At 37.7% G+C, this 22,375-nt stretch overlaps 1 protein-coding gene across 1 annotated transcript in view; it reads left to right on the top strand.

The window, feature by feature from the left end:
- PLD5 (phospholipase D family member 5) overlaps window positions 1-22,375 on the top strand; it is a 159,200-nt gene that overhangs the window by 97,408 nt on the left and 39,417 nt on the right. Inside the window, exon 4 of the mRNA XM_042892100.1 lies at window positions 5,651-5,765. Within this exon, the coding sequence (XP_042748034.1) occupies window positions 5,651-5,765 (115 nt within the window). The remainder of the gene's footprint in view (window positions 1-5,650; window positions 5,766-22,375) is intronic.

Below are 22,375 nucleotides of genomic sequence, written 5' to 3'. Positions count from 1 at the left end.
CAATGTAATTATGTAGCTAAGATTTATTTAAATTCATTGCCTAAGAAACTTCAAACCCATGTTCTGTCATTCAAGCAGATGAATTCACAGAGAATGCCTTAGATGTTTTCAAGATGTGCATGAATTGGTATGTGCATGAATCTTTTAAAAAAATTTTGTCTGAAAAAATTCAACGTGTCATTCACTTCAAAACCAGCAGAGCCTAACAAATCCCAAGCAGAGAATAAAAATAGCAAACTGGAAATTGGGATTTCAGTAGTTGAGCATCAATTCCATTCACTGTTCCATATTTTCATGCAAAGAACTGTAAGATGTTGCTGAGTGTCAGAACAGGAAAAAGGAAGAAGAGACACATAAGTGGATTTGCTTCTTCATCCTTAAATGCACTGTTTAAGCCATAAAAAAATGTAGCATATTTTTTAGTAATATTCTATTTTAGTTTTCTATTTAGAATACATAGTAGCCTTACAAAAGTAATTACTTCTGTTTAAAATATGATTAATATTCCAGTCATTCCCTCAATTGTACAGCAGTGTGGGCTGAACAGCTGATAGATTTTTTTGTCAAGCTTGTCTATTCATCCTTAAACACTGTGCTGCTATTGGCCAATCTAATTGCTAAAGAAATTGACAAAGAGGCAGGGATTCTTAGCAAATTGCAGCCCTAGAGAGTGTGTACAAAGCTTAGCGAGTGAAAAATAGGGAAGGAAATCTGTATCATTGCATCTGCTTTTTAAGGTCATAAGATGAAAGAGAAATGACAGTGAAGCTTCAGTAATTGTAATCCGGTAATGTTCAAAAGTCAGATGTCCTCGGGTCTTTACAAATTTGGATTTGGGGAAATTTATCCTCGCATAACAGAAATATTATGCAGGGACTGCTGCACAACTTCTAGGTACTGCAGTGGTTATAGTTGAGGAAGTTTTAGTTGTTCCCTAAATGATGCTGTTTTTATCAGAAACTGAGAACATAACCATTTTCTTTAGGGACTCACATCCTGCTGTATTACAGTTTTCATTTTGTGAATGGTAAGATGTATTACAAAGCAAGTTTCTTTGCATGACCGGTTTAAAAGACATTGATTTTTGGAGGAGAATAGCTGAGTAGGCTAGATTGCTTTTCCTTAACTGCAGGAACTAGCCATGTTCTTTATGTATGTGTATTTATGGGCACACGTGAATCTATGTGCATATGTATATACAAGTCCAAAACACATCTTGAAGAAAAAGAGCAGAAAATTCTGCAATTTTATATTCACAGTTAGTTGTTTTTGCAGTTAGCTTCCTCTGAGTCTTCTAACATTTAGAAACATTAATCTACTGTGACCTTACATAGTTTCAGTAAGTCTTTCCTCACAAATTTCATTTTAACGAGTAAGCATCAATTCTATTTTGGTATATTGATATTGCCATAAGTATGGCACATGTCCCCCTGGATGGATATTTGGAGTATTCTAAGATGATCAGTGGTCTGGCTTTTACAATGATCATACAGAAACCACATGATTCTGACTTCATCTCTATTTCCCTACCTGTTGTGCTGTTCTCGGATGGCTTGATGGGAGAAATCTCCCACTCCACCTGAATATCTTATATTTAAGTCATCTGTCCAGCTTGGTAATGAAATCTCTGAAGGTGAGCCGTGTGTCATTTGCAGACAGGTGTCATACAAGGTTCTTTACGTGATTTGTTTGATAGAACAAATGTTACTGCCAGAGATTAGTTATCCGTCCTTTACAATTATTAAAAAACATTAATAAGTACAAAGAGGATGAGAACATCTGTAAACCTAGCAGCTGCCAGCAGAAATTGGCTACAGCCAGCTACAGAAATTTCAGTGTATTTTCTTTCTGTACGCTAATACTTCCAAAGCCATCTCTCCCTGCCAGATGGTGGCATTTCCCTGATACTGCTGATACAAAATGAGACACAGAAATAAAAAAGAGAAAGTTTTTATAGTGAAAGCATTTTTTTGGACTCTGAACTTCTAAAAGTTGGTTGGAGTCTACACTGGCTATTTTGCTAGAAAAACACGAGGAGAGCATTTTGAGTTTCTCCGTTTTGCATTAAGTAGCAGAAGTTAAATTTAAGGTTATTTTCTTACTGTATTGGTTTCTGCCAGCATGCTGTGCTTGTCAGTGATGTTTTGCAGATGGCCTTAACAACTGATGGTAGGGCAACTTTTTAAAACTGTATGTAGAACTATGTAGAATAAATTCAGAAGAAAATTCTGGAAGTAAATGGTTTTATTTCTGTTGAAATAAAAAGTTAAGCATTGTCTAAATTGTAGATATCTAAGCTTTTGAAGGAACAGTAATTCACTTTTAGAAAACTTCAGTAAATGCATTTTGTGGTTTTTATCTTCCCTGTTTTATTTAATGAGGAATGCAGGCTGACAAAGGTAACAGTAAGCAAAGGAAATCATCAGGCTGGAATCAGTCTGCCTAGGAAGAGTTGAGAAACTTCTTTGTGGGGAATTTCAGAGCTTTTTGGTAGCTGTAACTTTTTTTTTTAAATTTCATTCACCAGCTTGCTGTGGCATGGATAGTTGGGACTGATGTTTGAGATGGATGGTAGCCTAAAGCTGTTTGTTCATTTGATATATACTTTTTACAACTTATTTTGTCTTTTTCAGTAGATTTTCTGATACAGTGTTGTGGAAATGTAAGATAATATTTTATCAGGAGAGCTGTTTTCTTAATGTTGTCTGCTAAAATGCAAATAGAGTGATAGGTAGTGTGCTGCATTTCCACGGCACTTGGCTTGTTACTATTTCTCAGTCCTCACAATCTAACTGTATAAGAGTGATTCAGATTGCTGTCATGTAGCGGCACAGCAGCCCCGTATTGTCTCACAGAGAAAGTGTGGTCCGTATGACAGTATGAGGGTTTGTATTTAACAGAAGCATTTCAAATGTGCTGACAGCAGTGACAAAAATCTTCAGACCTTCTGTCCTGTCTCTTTTCTTTTTCATAGAACAAAACAGTAAAATTGCAAGTGAACATGTCAGAAAGTATAGAAACCGAGTTTCAAATTAATATTAATGGAAAAAGAAGGGCAGGTACTTCAACAATGAGAAATACTTTCTTATATCCTACTTTACTAGAATACATATAGTTTTTTAAAAAACAACTTGTGTATTTCTCATAGTTGTTTAGAATGCCTAGACTTAGGCCTTGGTGAGAGTTCTAATATCTGGTGAGAAATTATGTAGCAAGAGATGTGACAGAAGGACTTATTTCCAGTTCTGATGCTGGATGATATTTTTTTGTATTTGTGTGTAAATACAGATGTTTGTAGTTAGTGCAGTCCTAGCCTTAGCCAGCCACACTTCATGGTTCTGTAACAATTGCTAGAGATGTTTATGTTTTTATCAATTTGAAGTTTCACTATGTATGAACATATCTGGACAAAAAAGGACATGATAGACACATAGCTTCTGATGTTCCCGACGGGAAAACAGATGTATTTTCAGAGAAGATGTCTTAATTGGATCACTCCAAATGATGTATTCACCCGTTGTGTGGGCCACTCAACTGTCAGAGTAGCCTGTAAGAGATAGGCAGGGTGCATTGGACAGATCAGCACATGCTAAGATCAGGTAAAACAGGTCAAGGTATGGGCTGGAAACAGTGCAGTTCATTGTGGACCCCAAATTTGATTGCAGTCTAGCAGCACTAGTCTGCAGCAATTACAGGAGAGACCTTCTGGGGGACCCAGGGCACCAAGGAATGCTGCTCAGTAGCGATGTGCTGCTGCCCAAGGGTTTCATTGGAGCTGCTACATAATTCTGTATGCAGCACCCAACCCCTGCACACTGTTATCTCTTTAATTCTTAACTCTGGTAACATCTGCCTTCTTTAATAAATAAATCCTTCCAACTAACATCCTTCACGAATAAATTAAACTAAAAAGATGAGAAAGATCTTTTTAGCTTTGTGACTAATGGGAATGTCTGATTTGCATAGCAGCTCAACAAAGGCTTTTAGGCTTGTGAGATAAAATGTGGGTGCTATTTCTTCCAAACGGGAACACCTAGTCATCTCAAAAGTGCTGAGTCTAATAAGTATTCGGATCTTCATGTAGAGCATGCTTTTATTGTTATGTTCTCTTGCTTTCATTGCTGCAGCGTCTTGTTGACTGCTAAATGCCTGGAAGCCCTGGGATGAGCAGGGAGCTATGTGGATTTGAGCCATGAGACAGGCACTAACAGCAGATCTGTGTTTCCATTGCAGCCTCTGGCTGCTCTGTAATTTTGGGAGAGCTAGTTTTCAGGTGGCTGGGTATTTTTATTTTGCCATATACATTTGGAAGTGAATCTTAGGAAATGTCTGTACTGTAGACAAATGAAGAGCTACTTTCTATGACTGCTGAAATCCCAGCAAGGCTCAATTGGGCATCACAGGGCAAAGAGGCATCCCACTCGGTGCTGTTTCGTGGTGTGGTGAGGAAAGAGGGCTTCTGAACAAGTTTTTGTTAGTCCATTTTACGTCACATTCCTTCATCAGAAACTGCTTTTGCAGCAGCTGTTTTAGTAGAATAGAGTGATCCTTTTAAGAATTTTAGAGTAACAGTTTGTGGTGTTGTACAGAAATTCTCTAACCCAGTCCTGTGCAAGACTCTGTCTTCTACCTGTTCGATTGAAAACTGGCATAATGTTAAACTTGATGTGCAAGATTTTACCTTGGTGCTAACATTATACTGAATTTATTGAGCTACATAGGTAGAATAGACACTTTTTCAACTGATTAGACCCAAATTTTTTGTGTATGATGCTGATAATTGTAACTAGTCTCTGCTGAAGTAAGCTCAAATGGCAACAAGGAAAGAAGCTCCAACTCTGTGACCGTAGCAACACAGCACAATAGTGGCACATAGGATATTTTATTTTTGTCATGTAGCTATGTGATTCTAACCAAGAGTTTTCCTTTAAATAAATATTGAACCTAAAAATTAAACATTTACTCAGTGTAAGTAAGAGAAAGTAGAAATTTTTTTTTTTTTGGACATGGAAAAGTATGCCTTGATTGGGGATTTTGATTTTTCATGGGAAACAATTGCCTTAATTGCCTTAATCTCCGTTTCTGTAACGTGTATGAGGTTCCCTTTTTGTGTTGTTTTTAGAAATAGGGCTTACATAGTAAAAATAATGCATAATAACAGAGAAAATTACGTAAAATAAATGTAGATTATTGTCTTTCTGTCTGGTATAGCTCTTCTAAATATGAGCATGTGACTACACAAAAGTTTTTTGCACTATAGTTGGAACCACTCAAAAAAACAATGAATAATCAATACAAAAGTGTGTGATGAAGTCTTTTCCATGCACTTTTCATCCTGATTTAACATAAAGTAATTGGTTAAAAGAAACCTAATATAAAATTACATTCATGCAGCATCAAGAACTAGGCACTTGTCTCTCTGTGTTGCTTGTCGTCATCGGTGATATTGCATAGCCTGGGAAACGCAGAAGGCAAGATTGGCCTTCGGAACAGTAACTTGATAACTTTCAGTGTAGCTTTAACCATATTTAGGAAGGTTACTCCCCTGTTGTATTAGGTATGCATATGACATGAATCTTTTATTTGATGATGTGCTATTTAAACAATTCAGTGCTTCATCACTTTTGCTTTCCTTTACTGTTCTTGCCAGGGTCAACGTCTTTTTGAAAAATTGCTTGAACTGGCATCCCGAAATATTGAGATAAAACTAGTGAGCGACATACTGCCTGTGGAATCAAAAGTATTAAACGACTTGAAATCAAAGGGTAAGACCAACGTCTTTATGTTGTTATGCCACTGGCTGCTATGTAATGTTCATTTGATTTTAAATGCAGACCCAGATGACATGTGAACTGCAAACTGCTGTTGAGCAGTGTTATCCTATGAGCCTGGAGTTTTCTTTGATTCATAGTTATAAAAAATCTGAAACTCTTACTGTGGCTGGAGTAGATATTTGCCATTTGCGCTGGTTAAAAAGGTGTTTACGTAGGCGTTTAAATGCACTATAGCATTTGGACATGGTAGGCAGTGTTACCTGAGAAATTGCTGTTATACCCTGTGGGACAAGGTAGTTTTCTCTTTAAAGCAAAATAATTAATTAAAACATGCCTATGTTACTGATGATTCTGAAGCACAGGAAATACTTTTAGTCAGACTTAGCCAACTACCACCGGTTTCTGTGTTATGTGCGTGCCTACTTTCCTAAGGATTGTTTTGAAATTCAAAATCCCTGTTCAAAGACGAGGCACACACTGAGGCTACATGACTAAACTTCCTTGATGTAAAACTGTCTAAAAAAATAATAAAATTGAAGAGGATTTAAGAAATGCTAAAAGAAATTAGGATCTCTTAAGAATTTTGACAACCTCACACACATTTCTCTTGAATAAAAATATCTTAGTTATTGAAATATCCTGATAAAAGTTTGATTTTAATGGTAGGATAAATTTTAAAAGGAATAGGTAATCTATATATCCTGATAATCATCATTTTTGAGACAGGTTACTTTAATATATGGATCAAAAAGGGAATTCTAAAAACAAATCAAGTTAAGTGTTTACTACTTGTGCCAGCACTGTAACATAACATGTCATTGCACGACAAAGAATAAAGAACATCCTTTTCCAACTGTAATTAATCTTTGTTTAAGTTCCTTATAATCTCCCGTCTGGGAAAGGAAAACAAAAAATTACTAGTGGAAGTCCCGTTTCACATAGTGGACTGCCTTTTGATCAAGACTGGCAAGTTTTTTGAAGGCATGTTTTTTGAAGACAGATGTGTTATTTCAATGTAATCATTGTGGAGACTTGTCACTTCATGACATTGCCTGTTCCAGGACTTTGATTACTTTTGCTGCGTGACTAAAGGTGATACTGATTCCTTGATAACAACTGAGGCTACATCAGCTTTGACAGACATCTGTGAAATAAGGAATCATATATTTCTGATGTGTTGAAAAATAGATGTCTATTCTAATATCAACACCAATGAAACTTCTTTTAAAAAGTCATTTAATTCGCCTGTGATTTGGTGTCCCAAACTGCACAGGGTCAAATGCAATTAAGGGTAGGACCTGTACGTTTATATTGGTGTACCTCACAATTGATATTTTAGTTATCATTTATTTAGAATATCAAATGTAAATAAATAAATAAATAAATAATCCCCTTTCCAAGAAAGATGAGCAAGAACTTTAACTAGGAAAGGAAACCATTTGTCATTAACATTTATGTCAGTTTGTGGGAATTAATTAGATCTGTTAACTTGCTGAGTAAGCAAATAAAACATAGGCTTTTACTGTTTTATTAGTTTCAGCTTCCCTTATGACTAATTCAGATTCCTGAGACAGGAAATTTTAGAGTATTCAAATGAAGGGATCGATATAATTGAGTGCTCTGAGCTGCTCTGAGAATCAGAGTAACTTTTATGTGGTAATCCTTGTGAGTTTCTTTTGCCATGCTCTTAGACCCATGTTCTACTTTTGACCTTTTCTGAAGATCAATAATTGTAAATTCTTGCTTTTTTCAGTACGAATGCTTTTCCTCATTCTGTGTTTTAGTTTATTTCTTCAAATTCTTGAATTTTTGTTAAGGTTTCTTAATGATGATGAAATGATTGCCAGCTCTGTTGCTCTGTTGCCTTACATTTACATTGGTTTGTTGTTTCTTATTCCCAGGAACTTGTTAATCTTTATTTGGTTCTGCATTCCTAAGAGACAACTTAGGTTTGACATGCCACTTTCAATTAGAAGGTCAGACTTAATTGTCTATCTGAATTGGGCAGAGGAGGGTCCAAGTACTGTTTCACGCTTCACCAACCTATATACTCAGCTGGTTGTTCCTAAACAGCAAATATTCATGTGGCCAGGGCTAAAGTAGTAGTGAGAAGAGAAAGCATTTACATAGCTTGTTTGGCTCTGGGAGTTTCTCACGTTCCAGAGCCTGCCTTCCTCTTGCTACGTAAGCAAAAACTGTCATCTTCTTTCTAAGGAGATCGTGTGAAATAGTCAGACCATTTCTACGTAGTAGAATTGTGAAATATCCTGAGTTGGTAGGGACCCACAAGTATCTTTCCTGGTTCCACAAAGGACCACCCAGACCACAAAGGTTCCACCAGGACCGCTCATATTTCTGTGAGCGATGTCCAAATGCTTCTTGAACTCCAGCAGACTTGGGGACATGACCACTGTCCTGGGCAGCCCATTCCATGCTCACCAACTTCTGGTGCAGAACCTGTCCCCAACCCCCATTGCCCTCCCCTGACGCAGCTCCATGCCATTCCCTGAGGCCCTGTCGCTGTCACACAGAGCAGAGCTCAGCGTTGCCCCTCTGCTCCCTGTGAGGAGCTGCAGCCATCGGAGAGGCTTCCCCTCAGTTCCTCTGCTTTGGGCTGAGGACACCCAGGGACGTCAGTCATTCCTCATACATCCTGCCCTGTAGACCCTTTACCATCTTTGTAGCCCTCTTTTGGATGCTCTCTGACCTTTCTTCCTTCTGGTTTCTGGTTTCGGTCCTTCTTGTATTGTGACCCCTTAAACTACAGACAGTGCTCAAGGTGAGACCACAGCAGTGCAGAGCAGAATGGGACTGGCAGACTGTCCTGGTGAACGCAAGATACAGTTGCTATTACATAGGTTGTGGAAGAGCCTTGTCTTTCTTTTCACCAGTCTGCATGATCAGCACCAATGAGCTGTGCCCCTACTCTGTGTAGGCTGGTTTCTGAGGTCAGAATGAGTGTTAACTTGGGTATCATCAACCACAGGCTGTGCCTATTCAAATGGTACCTGAGAACCTTTAAGTATGGCGCAGTCAAACATCACATGCATTTCCTTAGCCCAGGGAGTCTCCCTTATCATGCATCTTCAGGTAGAGTGCCCCTTTTGACTTTAGTGGCCAATGTAAAAGCCAAAGTTATTGCTTAATAAACTTGATCATTCATAATGCTTCATGCAGTTTTTCTGGTGGTGGTTGTTGGTGTTGTTGTTTTCGGGACGGGGGGGGGTATCACTCATATCTGTGGACAGATATGAGTGGTGTCTTCTTGCCTCCTCACCCCATTTCTGATGTACTGCAGAAAGTAGCTCTGATAGATCTTTCCATCGTAGGAGTGCATCCCAAAGTTCTCCTTACACATCCTTCCTGTCCCTGCTGTTTGACAGAGAAGGAAATTGAACTTTGACTTCAGATTTGAGCTGATGGAGTAAGACAAAGCTCAGTTTACGTGGACAGAAGAGCAGAACTGAAGTGGTGTAGAGTAAAATAGAGTAACTTACAGAACAGTGAGCATGTTTGTACAGATATCTGAGCTAGCACTGAACCTGTAAGTTTTGTCACCACTTTTGATCTTTTCCTTGCCACGTCTTTGCTATCCTGACTGACTTGGGCTAACTGTAGAAAATGGTAGCTTGATTCCAGGAACAGCACAGCAAATGCACTGTGAAGCATGAATTGATTTACTCAGCCAACACACCTCGAGCTGTGGTGATAGGAACCTCTGAGTGCTACAGAGCATACATTTGCTAATGATTGTTGCACTGCAGGAGTGTTGTTTAGTTGCAAAATTAGACATTCAATAATGAGGAAATACTAACCCCAGAACATGTATCTATGATAGACTTTAATTACATTATTTGATGCTATATTTTACATGAAATACATAACTGGTACTTGGTGTAATCTTACCATGTTAGTTAATAAGAAGTCTTTTCCATTGTATCAAATGAGAATACATCAAGCATTTAATGCCTGAGGGAGAAGATGCTCATTCAGGGGATATTATCTCTGTTGATAATGGGTAGAATCTTTTTTTATCTCGTATTTAATGTATGTCTCCAGGCTTTCTTTATTGCACATCTGCCAGATCCTGCACTGCATACAGAGTGATTTATTTCCTCATAGGATTTTTGGTAGTGCTTCTTGCTGTGGTATCTGAGTGCTCTGCAAATACAGTATTAATGAATTGCTTCTTGCAGCATCACTGTTAGGCAGGTCAGTTGCTGCTTCTCTCTCTCAGGGACATCTGGCAATTATTAATTCCAGCATTGGTACCAAAAGCTAGATCCAGGCAGTTGTTTTTTATAATCATAATTGTAAATATATATGTTCATTAAAAAAAAAAAAAAAAGCAACAGCAAACATGAGTATGTTTTCCCAACTCTAACACTGTCAAATTTATCACTAAACATATAAATTATGATTCTATTTTTATAGGACTTTTAATAACAGGCAGATTTAGGGTGAATTCTTGATTCTCTTTAGTTAAAGCTGTATTTGCTTTCTCACATGTGTATATAAATACTATGCATGTATGTATATGACTGTCTTGTGAAAGGTAGGCCTGCTGTAGGCAAAATTTGGCTCACTGTGTAAACAAACACTTTATCCTTCCTGTGCTGTGACAGTACCTTATTAATGCTTGTTTTCAAGGTTATTGCTTTAGCCTTTTCTCAGCTGTGTTGGTTTACTAGATTGAAACATTTCTTGTAACCCTCCCATCCCTTGCACATAACTGTGTACCAGACTTTGTGCCTCAGTAACATGAGTGGCATTGTTTTCAATTAGCAGGTTGCTGTATCAATTCTTACGTGCACAGAATCTAAGTTCTATGCTAATTACAATATTATTTTAGCTGACAGTATTAACACTTTTTAAGGCATGCCAATGCATTTCCTTCAGTTTGTAGGCTTCATTCTTTTTTTTTTTTCCTTTTCCCCAGTACTCCTGTTTCATAAATCATTTTTCATATATTTGCAAGGAATGCTTTTTGTCAGTGCTTGATGTGGCAGATATGGAAAGAGGACTCTGTCCCTTTCACAAATAAGATTTAAATAATAATAATAATAATAATCTAATTTAACCTACAGCTATTGAATTTAGTGCTGAAACTGAAGAATCATATGAAGTCTCTGTGTTAAATATGGCAGGGTCTAATCATAAGGTGATACTCTGACTTGCTGAGTAGTTTGTGAACATTTGTTTAGGATTAGATGCAACCAAATTAGAAAAACAGATAAAAGATATTACTGTAGAGAGACAAATAAATTAGTAAAAACTGGAGCACTGTAAGCTTTTTGAGCTTTTATTTGTACGCTTTGCATTGCAAACACTAGCAGTTGCCATTCTACGACAAATCAAATCTATCTGGGCAGCTGCGTGATCCCAAGCTGCTCTTTGCCCTCCCAACCATATGTTGGCCATCCCTGCCTTTTTCCTTGCATCAGTGCTCATACGGCAAAACAGACAGGAGGCTGGTTGGCTGCTCTACAGACTGATTTTTTTATTTTTTAACTGGCATAATTCTGATTTGCATTTGATTTCTGTGTTACTCAGCGTGTTATCTCACAGGTTATATACAACATAAGGATAGGAAACACGTAGCTGCAGTTGACAGTGGAGGCAGAACCACTTGGTTCTTGAACTTGGTTTAGACAGACTTGATCTGCAAGTTCATGTAATGCTTTGGAATTTTTAGTGTTTTTGAATGCTTTTTTTCTTTACCTTTGTTTTAATGAAATTGTTCCCCAACGGACAGCAGTAGTGAATATTTAATTGTGTTTATTTATTTTGTATCTTAAATATGTATATATCCATACATACATGTCTGTAAAACCATATTCTATCTGCTTTTGTTGGCACACTTAAGGCCTAGATTGGTTTTAAAGCTGTCAGGCTTTTGGAATGTTAGTTCTTCAACCACAATCACATTCCTTTTCTTTATGTCAAGGTGTGAGCGAATGGGAAGGTGATTTCATAGTTCTAATATGTTATAGGAAGACTGAAAAACTTGTGTTTTGTTGTCGAAAGATGGAGAACGTTTGAGAACCTCAGTCCAGTTTCTCCTTAGGAAACATGCTGGCAGTTAGGCGCTGTTTTTTAGCCTAGAGCCTTCGTGTAATGCAAGTCCTAGGAATGTGGAGTCCTCCATTTGGGAGAAAACTACTTCTTTGGAAAAGACAAATCCATCAGAACTAGCAAGGACACATTTTGATAAGTTTAAATTGACATAAAATATGCTTGGAGGGAGAGGAGAGCTGGGTGAGTTTGCAGTTTTCTGTAGGCAGGTGGTTGGGTAAAGCATGATTAAATTTAAATTTTCAGCCTAGAATATTTGGTTTTAATATTAGAAAAAAATGTTCCAAACAAGTGGACAGTGGACTTTGAGCAGATTATGAAAGAGAAACCACGGGAGTTTTTAAGAAAGTAGGTAGGCCCCTATGAGTGCAGTCTCATGTGTTTATCTCCGGTGTGTAGAATAGGTCTAAGCTCCATTTAAAGGGTTGCTTTAATAGTTGCATTATATAGAAGAATAACCTAAACTTATGTATTTAAGTAGCATTTGAGTCCCTCTTCATGTAAAGATAATGCTGGGAATCAATGTAAAAAACAGTGTGAAGGCTAAAATAATAATACACTTCATTCAGTGGGAAACTGGAATGGATGCTAATGGATGTTTGATGCATGGGAGCGTAAAGAGTGCTTTTGAGAGCTGAAACCCAGCTGATGGCTATATCTAAGGTGTTGAACGGAGTTGTAGCCCCACTGTTTTCTTATCAGTCAATCTTTCCTAGGCCAGGTTCTGTAAAACTGTGAAAGGAGGGGTGATAGAGACGAGCTCCATCTCTTAAAATTCATAACTACCAAAAACACACTCATTTCATCTTTGGATTTTCAGTAACAAGTAGGGTCCTTTGAGCGGATCAAGGGTGAGTCCTCCTGAAGGAAGCAATTTGTATCTGAGTTTCACATAATTCAGTTTCACATTGGACATTCAATATCTACCTAACATTTGGACACACTAATATGCAGAAACTCCTGTTTAGCTGTTCTGGGGGGAAACACCTTTCTATTTAGGCACTTAAACTTCTTTGACTCATTTTATGTTACTAAGTGTACACACATCCACTGAAGTCTTGATAGCAAGGAAGTGTTCAGCATTGGTTTTATGCCTAAATCCCATGAGGACTCATAAGAAATGTTTCTCATTTGTTTCAGCTGGGGAGCTAGATCCTGCAATATAAGGTAAGCCAAGCCATGTCCAACCTTATTAATCATGACTGAAAAGAGAGGGCAGGTAAAACTTCTGTTACATCTTAGAGATGCATATAAATGGACAAATGTTTTTGACACAGAACATCTGCCTGAATTGTGGAAGAATAGGTTCAAAATCCTGATCCATCTAAAAGTTTGTAAATTTTCAAATTGAAAGAGAGTTATCTACCTTACCAGACATGTGACAGAAATCAGATTGAGCCAGTATTGAAGATCCTTAACCTCATAAAATAGGAGTGTAATCACAAAAGTTTGGAAAATGTAGAAGATATGTCTCTCTGAGGAGGATCTATCTGGGTCCTTGATATTTAAGCTCTAACAGTTGGCAGAAATTCTTGAAATTTCTGCCTTCATTTGAATATGATGTTTATTTGGGATAGAAGAAACCTGATGTTTAGTCCTTGCTCTGCCTTGTTCGTCCTTCTAACCTCACGTATTCTGAAAGAAACTTGGAAGAATTATTTTAAGCTTCTGGTTACAGGACAGGATTTTGAAACTTGGTCAGAGATTGGATCCTTCTGTGCAGTTCTGAATGAGTTGTTGAGGTAAACGGCATAGTTTCTACTGTCGTTGCCAACTGTCTAGTTTAGATGTCTTAGCTCAAAAACAGAAGGTGCTGTAGTCCAGCTTTTGTTTAATATTCTATGGGAAACAATGCCAGCTCTGGGATTAAAATTTCATCAGATGCATAAATATCCTCAAAATAGGCACCATAGTAGATTGCAGTGTGAAACAGCTTATTTTGTCTTACAGATCTGAAACCCACCAATTTTAAGAAGGTTTAGGCATGGTCTGCCTTAAAGAGTGCTCTAACAATAGAAAATTAGTAGTATGTGGCTGTTATGCCAATAAACTATATTAATTATATTTATATTTAATAATTTATAAATAAAAAAAAATCTTTAAATTCTAGAGGCAATCAGGGCCTTGGCTTGTACTGGCTTGTTTTCAAGAGAGAGAGAGAGGGGAAGAGGTTTATTTAAGCTTGGTGCCCACGGAAGCCAGATATGCAGGTGACGAAGTCTAATTTTAAGTTCTACAACATTTGTTTCTGTGGATTTAGAAATGAATGCTCTTTAAGGGCTTTTCCAACCTGAGTGATTCTATGAAGGAAATGTATGTGTAATGTGCAGTTTTGCATTATACAATATCACTCATTTGTTTTCCAGTGTCTGTAGCCACTGTTTAAAAGAACCATAGTAGTAGTAATACATCTGACTTGATGAATTCAGAATCATGAATTAAGACATTTCTAACATGCTAGATGTTTAGTAGAAACAATGTCATAATTCTTCTGCTTTAAAATCTTTAATTGAAAAAGTCTTTCAGAGTTGATGGATCAGTATTTTTGTACATATTTGCAGTTCGCAAATTTATTTGCATTTAAGACTGCTACTAATGCATGTGTATTCATGGATTTGGTGGAAGTGGGCATGCTTGTGTTTTGTAACTTCCAGAACAGTTAAAAGTGTTGATAATCCAGCCATTTTGTCAACAGTCACATTGCTTTTGTTTAGTGATGAGAACTCAGGTCCAACATAGCAGGTTCACACCACAGATAATGTCTCCAAATCTTGTTTGATAATTTGCATGAATGGTTTTTGTATGACAATATTGGTTGGAATCACTGACACTTTTTGGCACAGAGAAACCAATAACAGATGGCATTAGACAAAATTAGTTATGACATTTCCACAACATATAGATTGCATGCAAGTTCCTACCTACTGTTACTGGAAGAGCTGGTAAGAGCTGCCAGGACTGTATGAGCTCAGGAAAGATTTGTTAGGTAGCTGTGCTCCCCTTGTGGAAGTGTTGGCACCCCGTGCTCTCTCTTAGTTGCAAAAACACTAGTGCTATCTCATCCCAAAAAGTGATCACAGAATCACAGAATTGTAGGGGTTGGAAGGGACCTCCAGAGATCATCGAGTCCAACCCCCGATGATGATAGCCAATGATGTTTTATGTAGGGATCCAAAGAAAGCAGTATATTTTCTCTCTGATGAATTTTGTCTGCTCATCCAGATCATAGATGTTTCTTGTCCACTTGAAACTTGACTGACTTAGAACTGTGCTTTGATCATAGAGTTCCAACCCTCCTGCTGTGGGCAAGGTTGCTACCCATCAGACCAGGCTGACCAGGGCCCATCCAACTTTTTTGTAGATTTCATGCATTAATTTTTAAAGTAATGACAGATTTCTACAGTGCTAAGGTGTTTTATAAATTTTTATACAGCCTAGTGGCTGGAAATGAAATTACGTTAAGCTTAGTCTGAAGTACTTCATCTGGAAGTAAAGATCTCAGAATAATGTCTCTACATTACTCTCCATCATTTCCATCCCTCTTTGCCCATTCTTACGGAGTGATTATCTCTAATGCTGACACTTGGCAGAGAGTACATTCAGCATATTTTCTGTCCTTCAGGCAGAATATCAAGTGTATATAGTGAACAAATATTAACATCTAGTGCAGAAATTTATAGTCACTTCCATCACTCAAAGTGGAACAGATTTCTGTTTCTGGTCATGTTAATCTAAGGAGCTATGTATACATACAAAGTGATGTGAAAAATACCAGTGAAGTTACAGGCCAATATAATATCTATATTAAGGTTCAAAATTATGTCAGCAGTGTGTTATTAAGATTATGGTGTCTTTCAAAAATAACACTTTTCATGCAAATGGTCACTGAGCAACTTTTTCCAGCCGTAAGATAATAGAAACAAACTGAGGGTATATTGTTTGCCTTGGTGCAATAATCAGAATCACATGCTTATGCAAGAAGCATAATGGAAAGATGTGGAGTAAAATACTCTTACCCTTTATATTTTTTCCTCAATCTGTAGTTTCCAAACTCCCTTGTGATGGAATTTAGAAATCTGTCATTTTGTTTGATCTTTCAACAAATACTTTTGATTCTGTTTGCCTTTTTGTCATCCACAAACCACTACCTAAGTAGCAATGTTCTGCAGCTTCAATATCCATTGTTTCTTGAAATCTTTTTTCTTATTTATTTCAACAATTAGCTTATCCGAGTGTATTTCCTTTCATTTTCTATCTTCTTTCCTTTCTGCTTTCCAAAATATTTTGATCTCTTGAACACAAATATGCTTATGGAAGGATGCAATTTAAAAACTAATATTCTTCTTTAGCCTGGTTTATAACTGTATTTGCATCATCACTTGGGAGAGATGGGTTTTGGTAATATTTTATGTTAACACTGAACCTCTGTTAAAATGTTTTTGAGTATTACCAGGAAACCAGTACAGATTTTTGTCTTTAGTCTTTGATTTCTTTGTAGCATACATCCTTGGAATATGAAGGCCTTCTTCCTGAAATTAAGGATTACCAGAAGGGCCTAGAGAGATGGAAGCATTAGCATTCCAAAGATAGCAAGATTAAGTATAGAGTGGTCATCCTTGCAAGGACATTTTGATAGTTGCAGCTTGAATCGATGCTGTGTATTCCTCAAAATAAATTAAGAGCTGATACTTCACTTGTGCATTCCTTAATATGAGAAACAGTAATTTATGGTACGAAAAAAACACGTTCTTCATATCATTTCTTTTTATGCCATTAAACTGTTTATAGCTATGATGTCAGTTGAATATGACACTCTTCTTCCCACTGGACACTATCAAATTTAATGCGCAGGGGTACTTATGATGATGTAAGCATGTGTATAGTATTTTATCTTGCTATCATTTTCATTGTGCAGTCTCATCTTTTGCTTAATGAGCACTGATCAAGACTTAATCTGTAGACAAACTTTTTCTTTTTGCTATGGTGTTAATGCTGAAATAGGTATGCTTCATTACTATTCAAGAATAAACTTTCGTAGTTATCAGAAAGGAGGAATAGCTTAGTTCCCATTTTACATATGAATAAATGATGCAGAGATAAGTGCCAAGACATTCACTTATTTTGATGCCAGTTTGTGACATGCACAATCTGGGATTTTTTGTTTGTTTGTTTGTTTTTTTAACTGTGTTCATGGGGCATTTAGGTGTTGCACTGAGGGACATGGTTTAGAGGGAAATACTGGTGGTAGGTGGACAGCTGGACTGGATGATCTTGGAGGCCTTTTCCAACCTTGGTGATTCTGTGATTTTAAAGATATTTATGATTGTGTAGCACTCAGCATGCATCAGTGAATAAAATTAGACCCCAAGGGCTCAAATCAATTCTTTGAAATATGAAATTTGCAGCTGTCTTGTGCTGCCTTCTCTCATACAGAGCAACTCTGTGGAACATCAACTGTGGGATCTGGGAATTCTCAGTACTTTGAAACAGCTTAAAATATGAGGCTATTCTTTTTCTGTTGAAACCTAGCCTCATTTGCTTCATTTTGCTTTTCATAACACATGAGAAAGGTCCTTCAGCAGCGGACTGCTTTATTCCAAGGCCTTCCCCAGCAGAACTGGTTCCTGTGCTTTGTGTGTGACCTTGTTAACTGCTGTCAGTTTGACCTTTCATTGAATCTAGTTGATTTTTCCCTTCTATCTTTTCTCTTACACTCTAGTCCCTCAGGGTTCCCCTTCAGATAGCTAATTCAGATGAGCCTCTGAAATAATGACAGCGCTTTCTCCTGCAGTTTAGAGTGAGTGCTTTGAAGGGATTGGCATCAAGTTTGTGATGTGATTGTTGGGACTAGAAGTGTGTGTGCTATCTTCTGACTTCACGTTCATAAGGATTCCAGTGTAAGGAAATTTCTACAGACCTGGTTGATGAAGGTGTCATGAGAGAGTAACACTAGATCTTTATTGTCATCCTTCACAGACAGTTGCTGATGTTTACAAAGAAGAAATGAGATGATACCTGTGGTCTAGTCCTTCAGGACACTAAGCTCCTCTGTGATTTCAATGTGCTGTTCCTTAATTTTTGACTGTGCAGTGTATGTGCCCTTCACTCAATTAACGACAGAATCTGTGGAGTTGTGACTTCCTTTTATTTTGCTTTCTATGTTTCAAATAGGCTGTTCAGATAAAAGTTGTGTTAAAAAGCTGATAACTGACAAGCTATTGATTTGCATCCCCTATGTATTTCCTCAAAGTATTTTTTCATTACGTACTTTCTGTTTTTTCTCAGCACACTGTGTGGATTTTTCTACTTATGGCCAACAACTGGGGAATTGTACAGCTGTCCCTTTAAAATTTCTTCATTTTAGTGCATGAAGCAGTTCTGTAGCCAAAGCAGAATGCTAAAGCCTTCAGAAATGCATCCAGTGTGGTCAGAGGCAATAGTAAATCATGTGTGACACAGCTGAGCCAGCTACAGCAGAGCTGCAGAGTCTATTCTGCATACTTTCTTCTATTAAAGAAGAAACTATAGGAAGTGCTTTATTCTTTTAAAAACCTTAGACCCAGCTTCAGGTGTTTTTTTGGACTAAGAAAGCAATAAAACACTCCCAGTCCTAATCTGCAACAACTGCCAGTAATCTGACTACCTTAGAATTGTATACCCTCAGTTAACACTTGCAGGAGCTCTAGCAAATGCAAAATAAAATTAGGACCAAACTGCGTACCCCAAAACTGTAAATAGTCTTAAAACTCCAAGAAAAAATAATTCTTTCCACAAACTTTTCTGTTAAGGCTTGTACAATGCATCATGCTACTTACGTAGTTAGAGAATAAGATATGTTCCTTAAGTGAATGGAAAACTGAATAAATGAAGCAGTGGATGAGTGGGCGAGAGCGAAATGATGAACTAAGGCTGAAGTGGGAGAGTGTGAAGAATGGTGTTGGGAGAAAAGTAGTGGGGCAGATGGAATAAAAGGTAGATCTATGAGAATCGTTCTATGATTTAATGAGGAATTAACCAGATGAAAGAGGACAGGAACAGAAAACTGATTAATTTATTTAGAAAAACATCGGAAAAGAATGCTAGTAAGAGGCACATTCTTGGTGGGCCTGTGACAAAGTAGATGAAAGTATAATTGGAACTCTGATAGCAGTGATCTGGGAAAAAAAAAAGATAGAAAAGTTAAAGGCTGATTTGCCAGGATGATAGAACGGGTTAGGGAAAGATGCTGAGAAAGAAATGAGTAGTAAAAGGAAATGGCTGTGTCACTAACAGACCCAGATTAGTGCTGGCTGTGCCTCTGTTTTCTTTAAATTGCTGTGGCTCCATCATCCTGGGCTTTTGTAGCTTTGATAATACTTAAGAGCTGCTCAGAACATCAGTTAATGCAAGCGCAGGAAAAAAAATGAATTCTATTTTGAAGGTGTTATTAACAAAAAATAAAAAGCAGCATCTTAGAACCAGAGAACACTGCCCTTTGTGGAGGTATAATCTGCCTTCATCTTTTTGCATGTCCTGCAGTACACTTTCTCACCTAGATTTAAGATTTCTCCTTGATGGAAAGGAAATTAACACTATCCAAAGCAGAACTGCAGGTGTCTGAAGAGCACATTTTGGGTTATGAGCAGTTAACATTTAGAAGTGGCTGATGATAATATTGAAAGGTTTAGAAGATATATAAATATCAGAATGAAATAATGTTGCTTTGAAAAAAAAAAGAGGCAAATAGTTGCTTTTTTTTTTTTTTTAAGGGATTGAATCCTGAAATATTCATTCCTGGAGAGTCGTGATTCTCATTCCTTGCTTAAGATGAAAAAATGTCCCTGAATTCTAGAATGTTTAATCTAGGAAATACATAAAGGAATCTATTTCTTCATAATGCTAATCCAAGTAAAGGATCTTTGAAAATGGAAAGTGCATGAGTTTACTAATCTCTGTTACATTTAAAATAGCTTTCTTTTACAGTAAAAACTCATGCATTTATAATTAGGCAAAGAAAAAAAGTCACAATCTAGCTTTAGTAAATGCTTTTATTGATAGTTAATAGTCTTCCTTTAAGCGATAATATGCTTTGTCGCCTGAATCAGCTAAGAAAATTATTTCTCCCAATCTCTAAAGCAATCACTTTTATAGCTTCATCTAGTAAATGAGCAGCACACTCTCCAACAAAGGAAGGCCAAAAAAGTGTAGAAATTAAAATTATAGATATATATTCTATCAAACTTTGTTGTACAATAGTTATCTTACAGACTCTGTCTGCTTTCTTCTGGAAAATGTGGCATATAAAACTCTAAAATAACAGATGAAATTCTTACCTAAAAATTCAAGTACGCACCATAGGATTTTAGAAGACAAAATAGGAAGAAAGGAAAGAACCTTGTAGTGCAAATGATTAAAAAAACAAAACAACAAAAAAACCCTTCAAACATATGGTATTATAAATGATCTCTTAACCCTTCTCTGCACTGTCATATATGGCATGGTTTGCCCACCTTGTATTAAAATGGACCTCTGGTGTTTTGTTCAGTGAATCAGAAATGTTGTTTAGTTGCTGTGAGTGGGTTTTACAAAGAAATGTTGTCAGGCCTCTCTTTCATCGCTCCTGTGCCATGGAAAGAAACACTTTGGGTTTTTGTCAGGTTTTCTGCTGAATAAATCAAAGGGCACAGCAGTCAGTGTAAAATGCATTCACATGGGTGAGAGCTGTAATGCTGTGATGCTGAACCCTGTCCAGAGCAATGTACTTAGCTGAGAAATTGGTATTTTGATTACGCGGACAAGCAACAAAGGCTGACATTTGAAATCTTGGAAACTACTGTTATGGTGTATTTGGATAAATGTTGCCTTGGGAACTAACTAGCTCCCAAGATGTCACTGCAGTTAAACAAGCAATTGAAATAAATTAATTCTGACCTTTCCTTTGTTCTCAAGAATCTGTTGTTCCACATACTGTGAGCAAACTGCACACACGTGCATCCCCTGATGAGTCTTCTCTGGATCTTCCATGTCAATCTGAACCACTGTGTAAGCATGCAGGAAATGTCACCTCAATCAAATACCAGTATTGCCCTCGTATCTACTTTGTGTGATGCAAGTGGTTATGTGAGGTGAAAGGCAAACCTGTACTGGGAAATGGCACCGTGAATGCGTTTGGTTTTGAGAGGCACTGCGACTTTGCTCACACGGGCATATGTTTAAATGGCAGCTCTGGTAGAAAGCAGTTCCTGCATCTTGCCACAGCCAATCACAAGCCACTCATTCCCATCCTTGTGCTGTGCCTTCAGTTGTCAGATAAATTGTTCACAGCTACATGGTGAACTGGGCCTGGTTGGATTGTTCTTCATTTTTTTTTATTGCTATATACTTATTTTTTTAACCTAATCTGTTTTCTGATCCAGTGCATTCTTTGGATGCCCAAAAAGTGACTCGGGCACAGCTGAGGTGGTGTTGGAAGGAAGGAATCACTGAAAATGAGATGTGTTCTATTACTGTTAATTTAAAAAAGCAGGATCGAGCATTTTCTGGGGTTGCATTGGTTGTAGAATCATAGAATCATGGTTCATGTAAATTATTTTAATCACTAAATATGTGCAAAACAAAGCAAAACCCACTGGTGAACATGGATGTTTGCTGTCCCTAATCACACGGGCCTTAGCCTAGCAGCATGTTATGGTCTGTTAAGGGAAGCAGCCAAGGAGCTGGCTGTGTGCCTGGAGAGGGGGCTGGGAAGGCAACTGACAGTGGCAAAGGCCTCTCTGCTCACGCCCATATCTCTGCAAGGAGATCCCTGACTGTAGCCCATCTGCTCAGGGAAGAGCTCTCCTAGCAGCCTCTGAGCTACAGCCAAGCTTGGACACAAGAGCTGGCTGGGAGTGTGCCAGCAAAGCTGTGTGCTTTCTGTGTGCTCTGAACCACTCACACCGCAGCTCTGGGCCTGTGAGCCCATCCAGTTCAATTCTAGGGGCTACTGCAGGCAGCCACATCTCTCAGTGATGGACTGGAGGGGCCTGTGGGGATGCAGGTGATTCTTTTTCCGTGTGCTGAATTCCTCAAAGCTGCCCTTGTATCAGGAACTACAATATGATGTAAAGTAAGGCAGCAAGCAATCCAGTAATTTTCCACTATAAAGTCTCAAACAGAAGCAGACCCATTTACTGCACTGATAATGTTTAGAGAAGCTGTGTGTGCATGTAGTTTGACTGTACATCGGCAGAAAGTGGGAATTTCACTTAGAAAAAAGACATTTTTGCCTGGAAGGCAGTTTGCTACAGTTTAAGACGGGCAATACAAAGTCAAGGTGTTGTGAACACTAGCTGTAATAAGTAGACTCTCTTGGTTTTATTGGCCTTGTACTAGAACATAATTTCTTTGTGTGACAGTTATTTCATTTTTGTATGTACCTGGCAGTCGCATATGGAGCTGCTAAAGATAATGGATGTTTGATGTTGTATTGTTTTAATTACTATGGGTTTGAACTGGTGAATAGCACATAATTCCAGAATGTCAGGATCAGTCCTGGTTGTTTGCAA

The sequence above is a fragment of the Lagopus leucura genome, unplaced genomic scaffold, assembly GCF_019238085.1.
Source record: "Lagopus leucura isolate 7727_CA_CO unplaced genomic scaffold, USGS_WTPT01 Super-Scaffold_73, whole genome shotgun sequence".
Taxonomy (NCBI): domain Eukaryota; kingdom Metazoa; phylum Chordata; class Aves; order Galliformes; family Phasianidae; genus Lagopus; species Lagopus leucura.
Note: the sequence above shows the minus strand (reverse complement) of the source record. Positions and strands in the feature narration are given on the sequence as shown.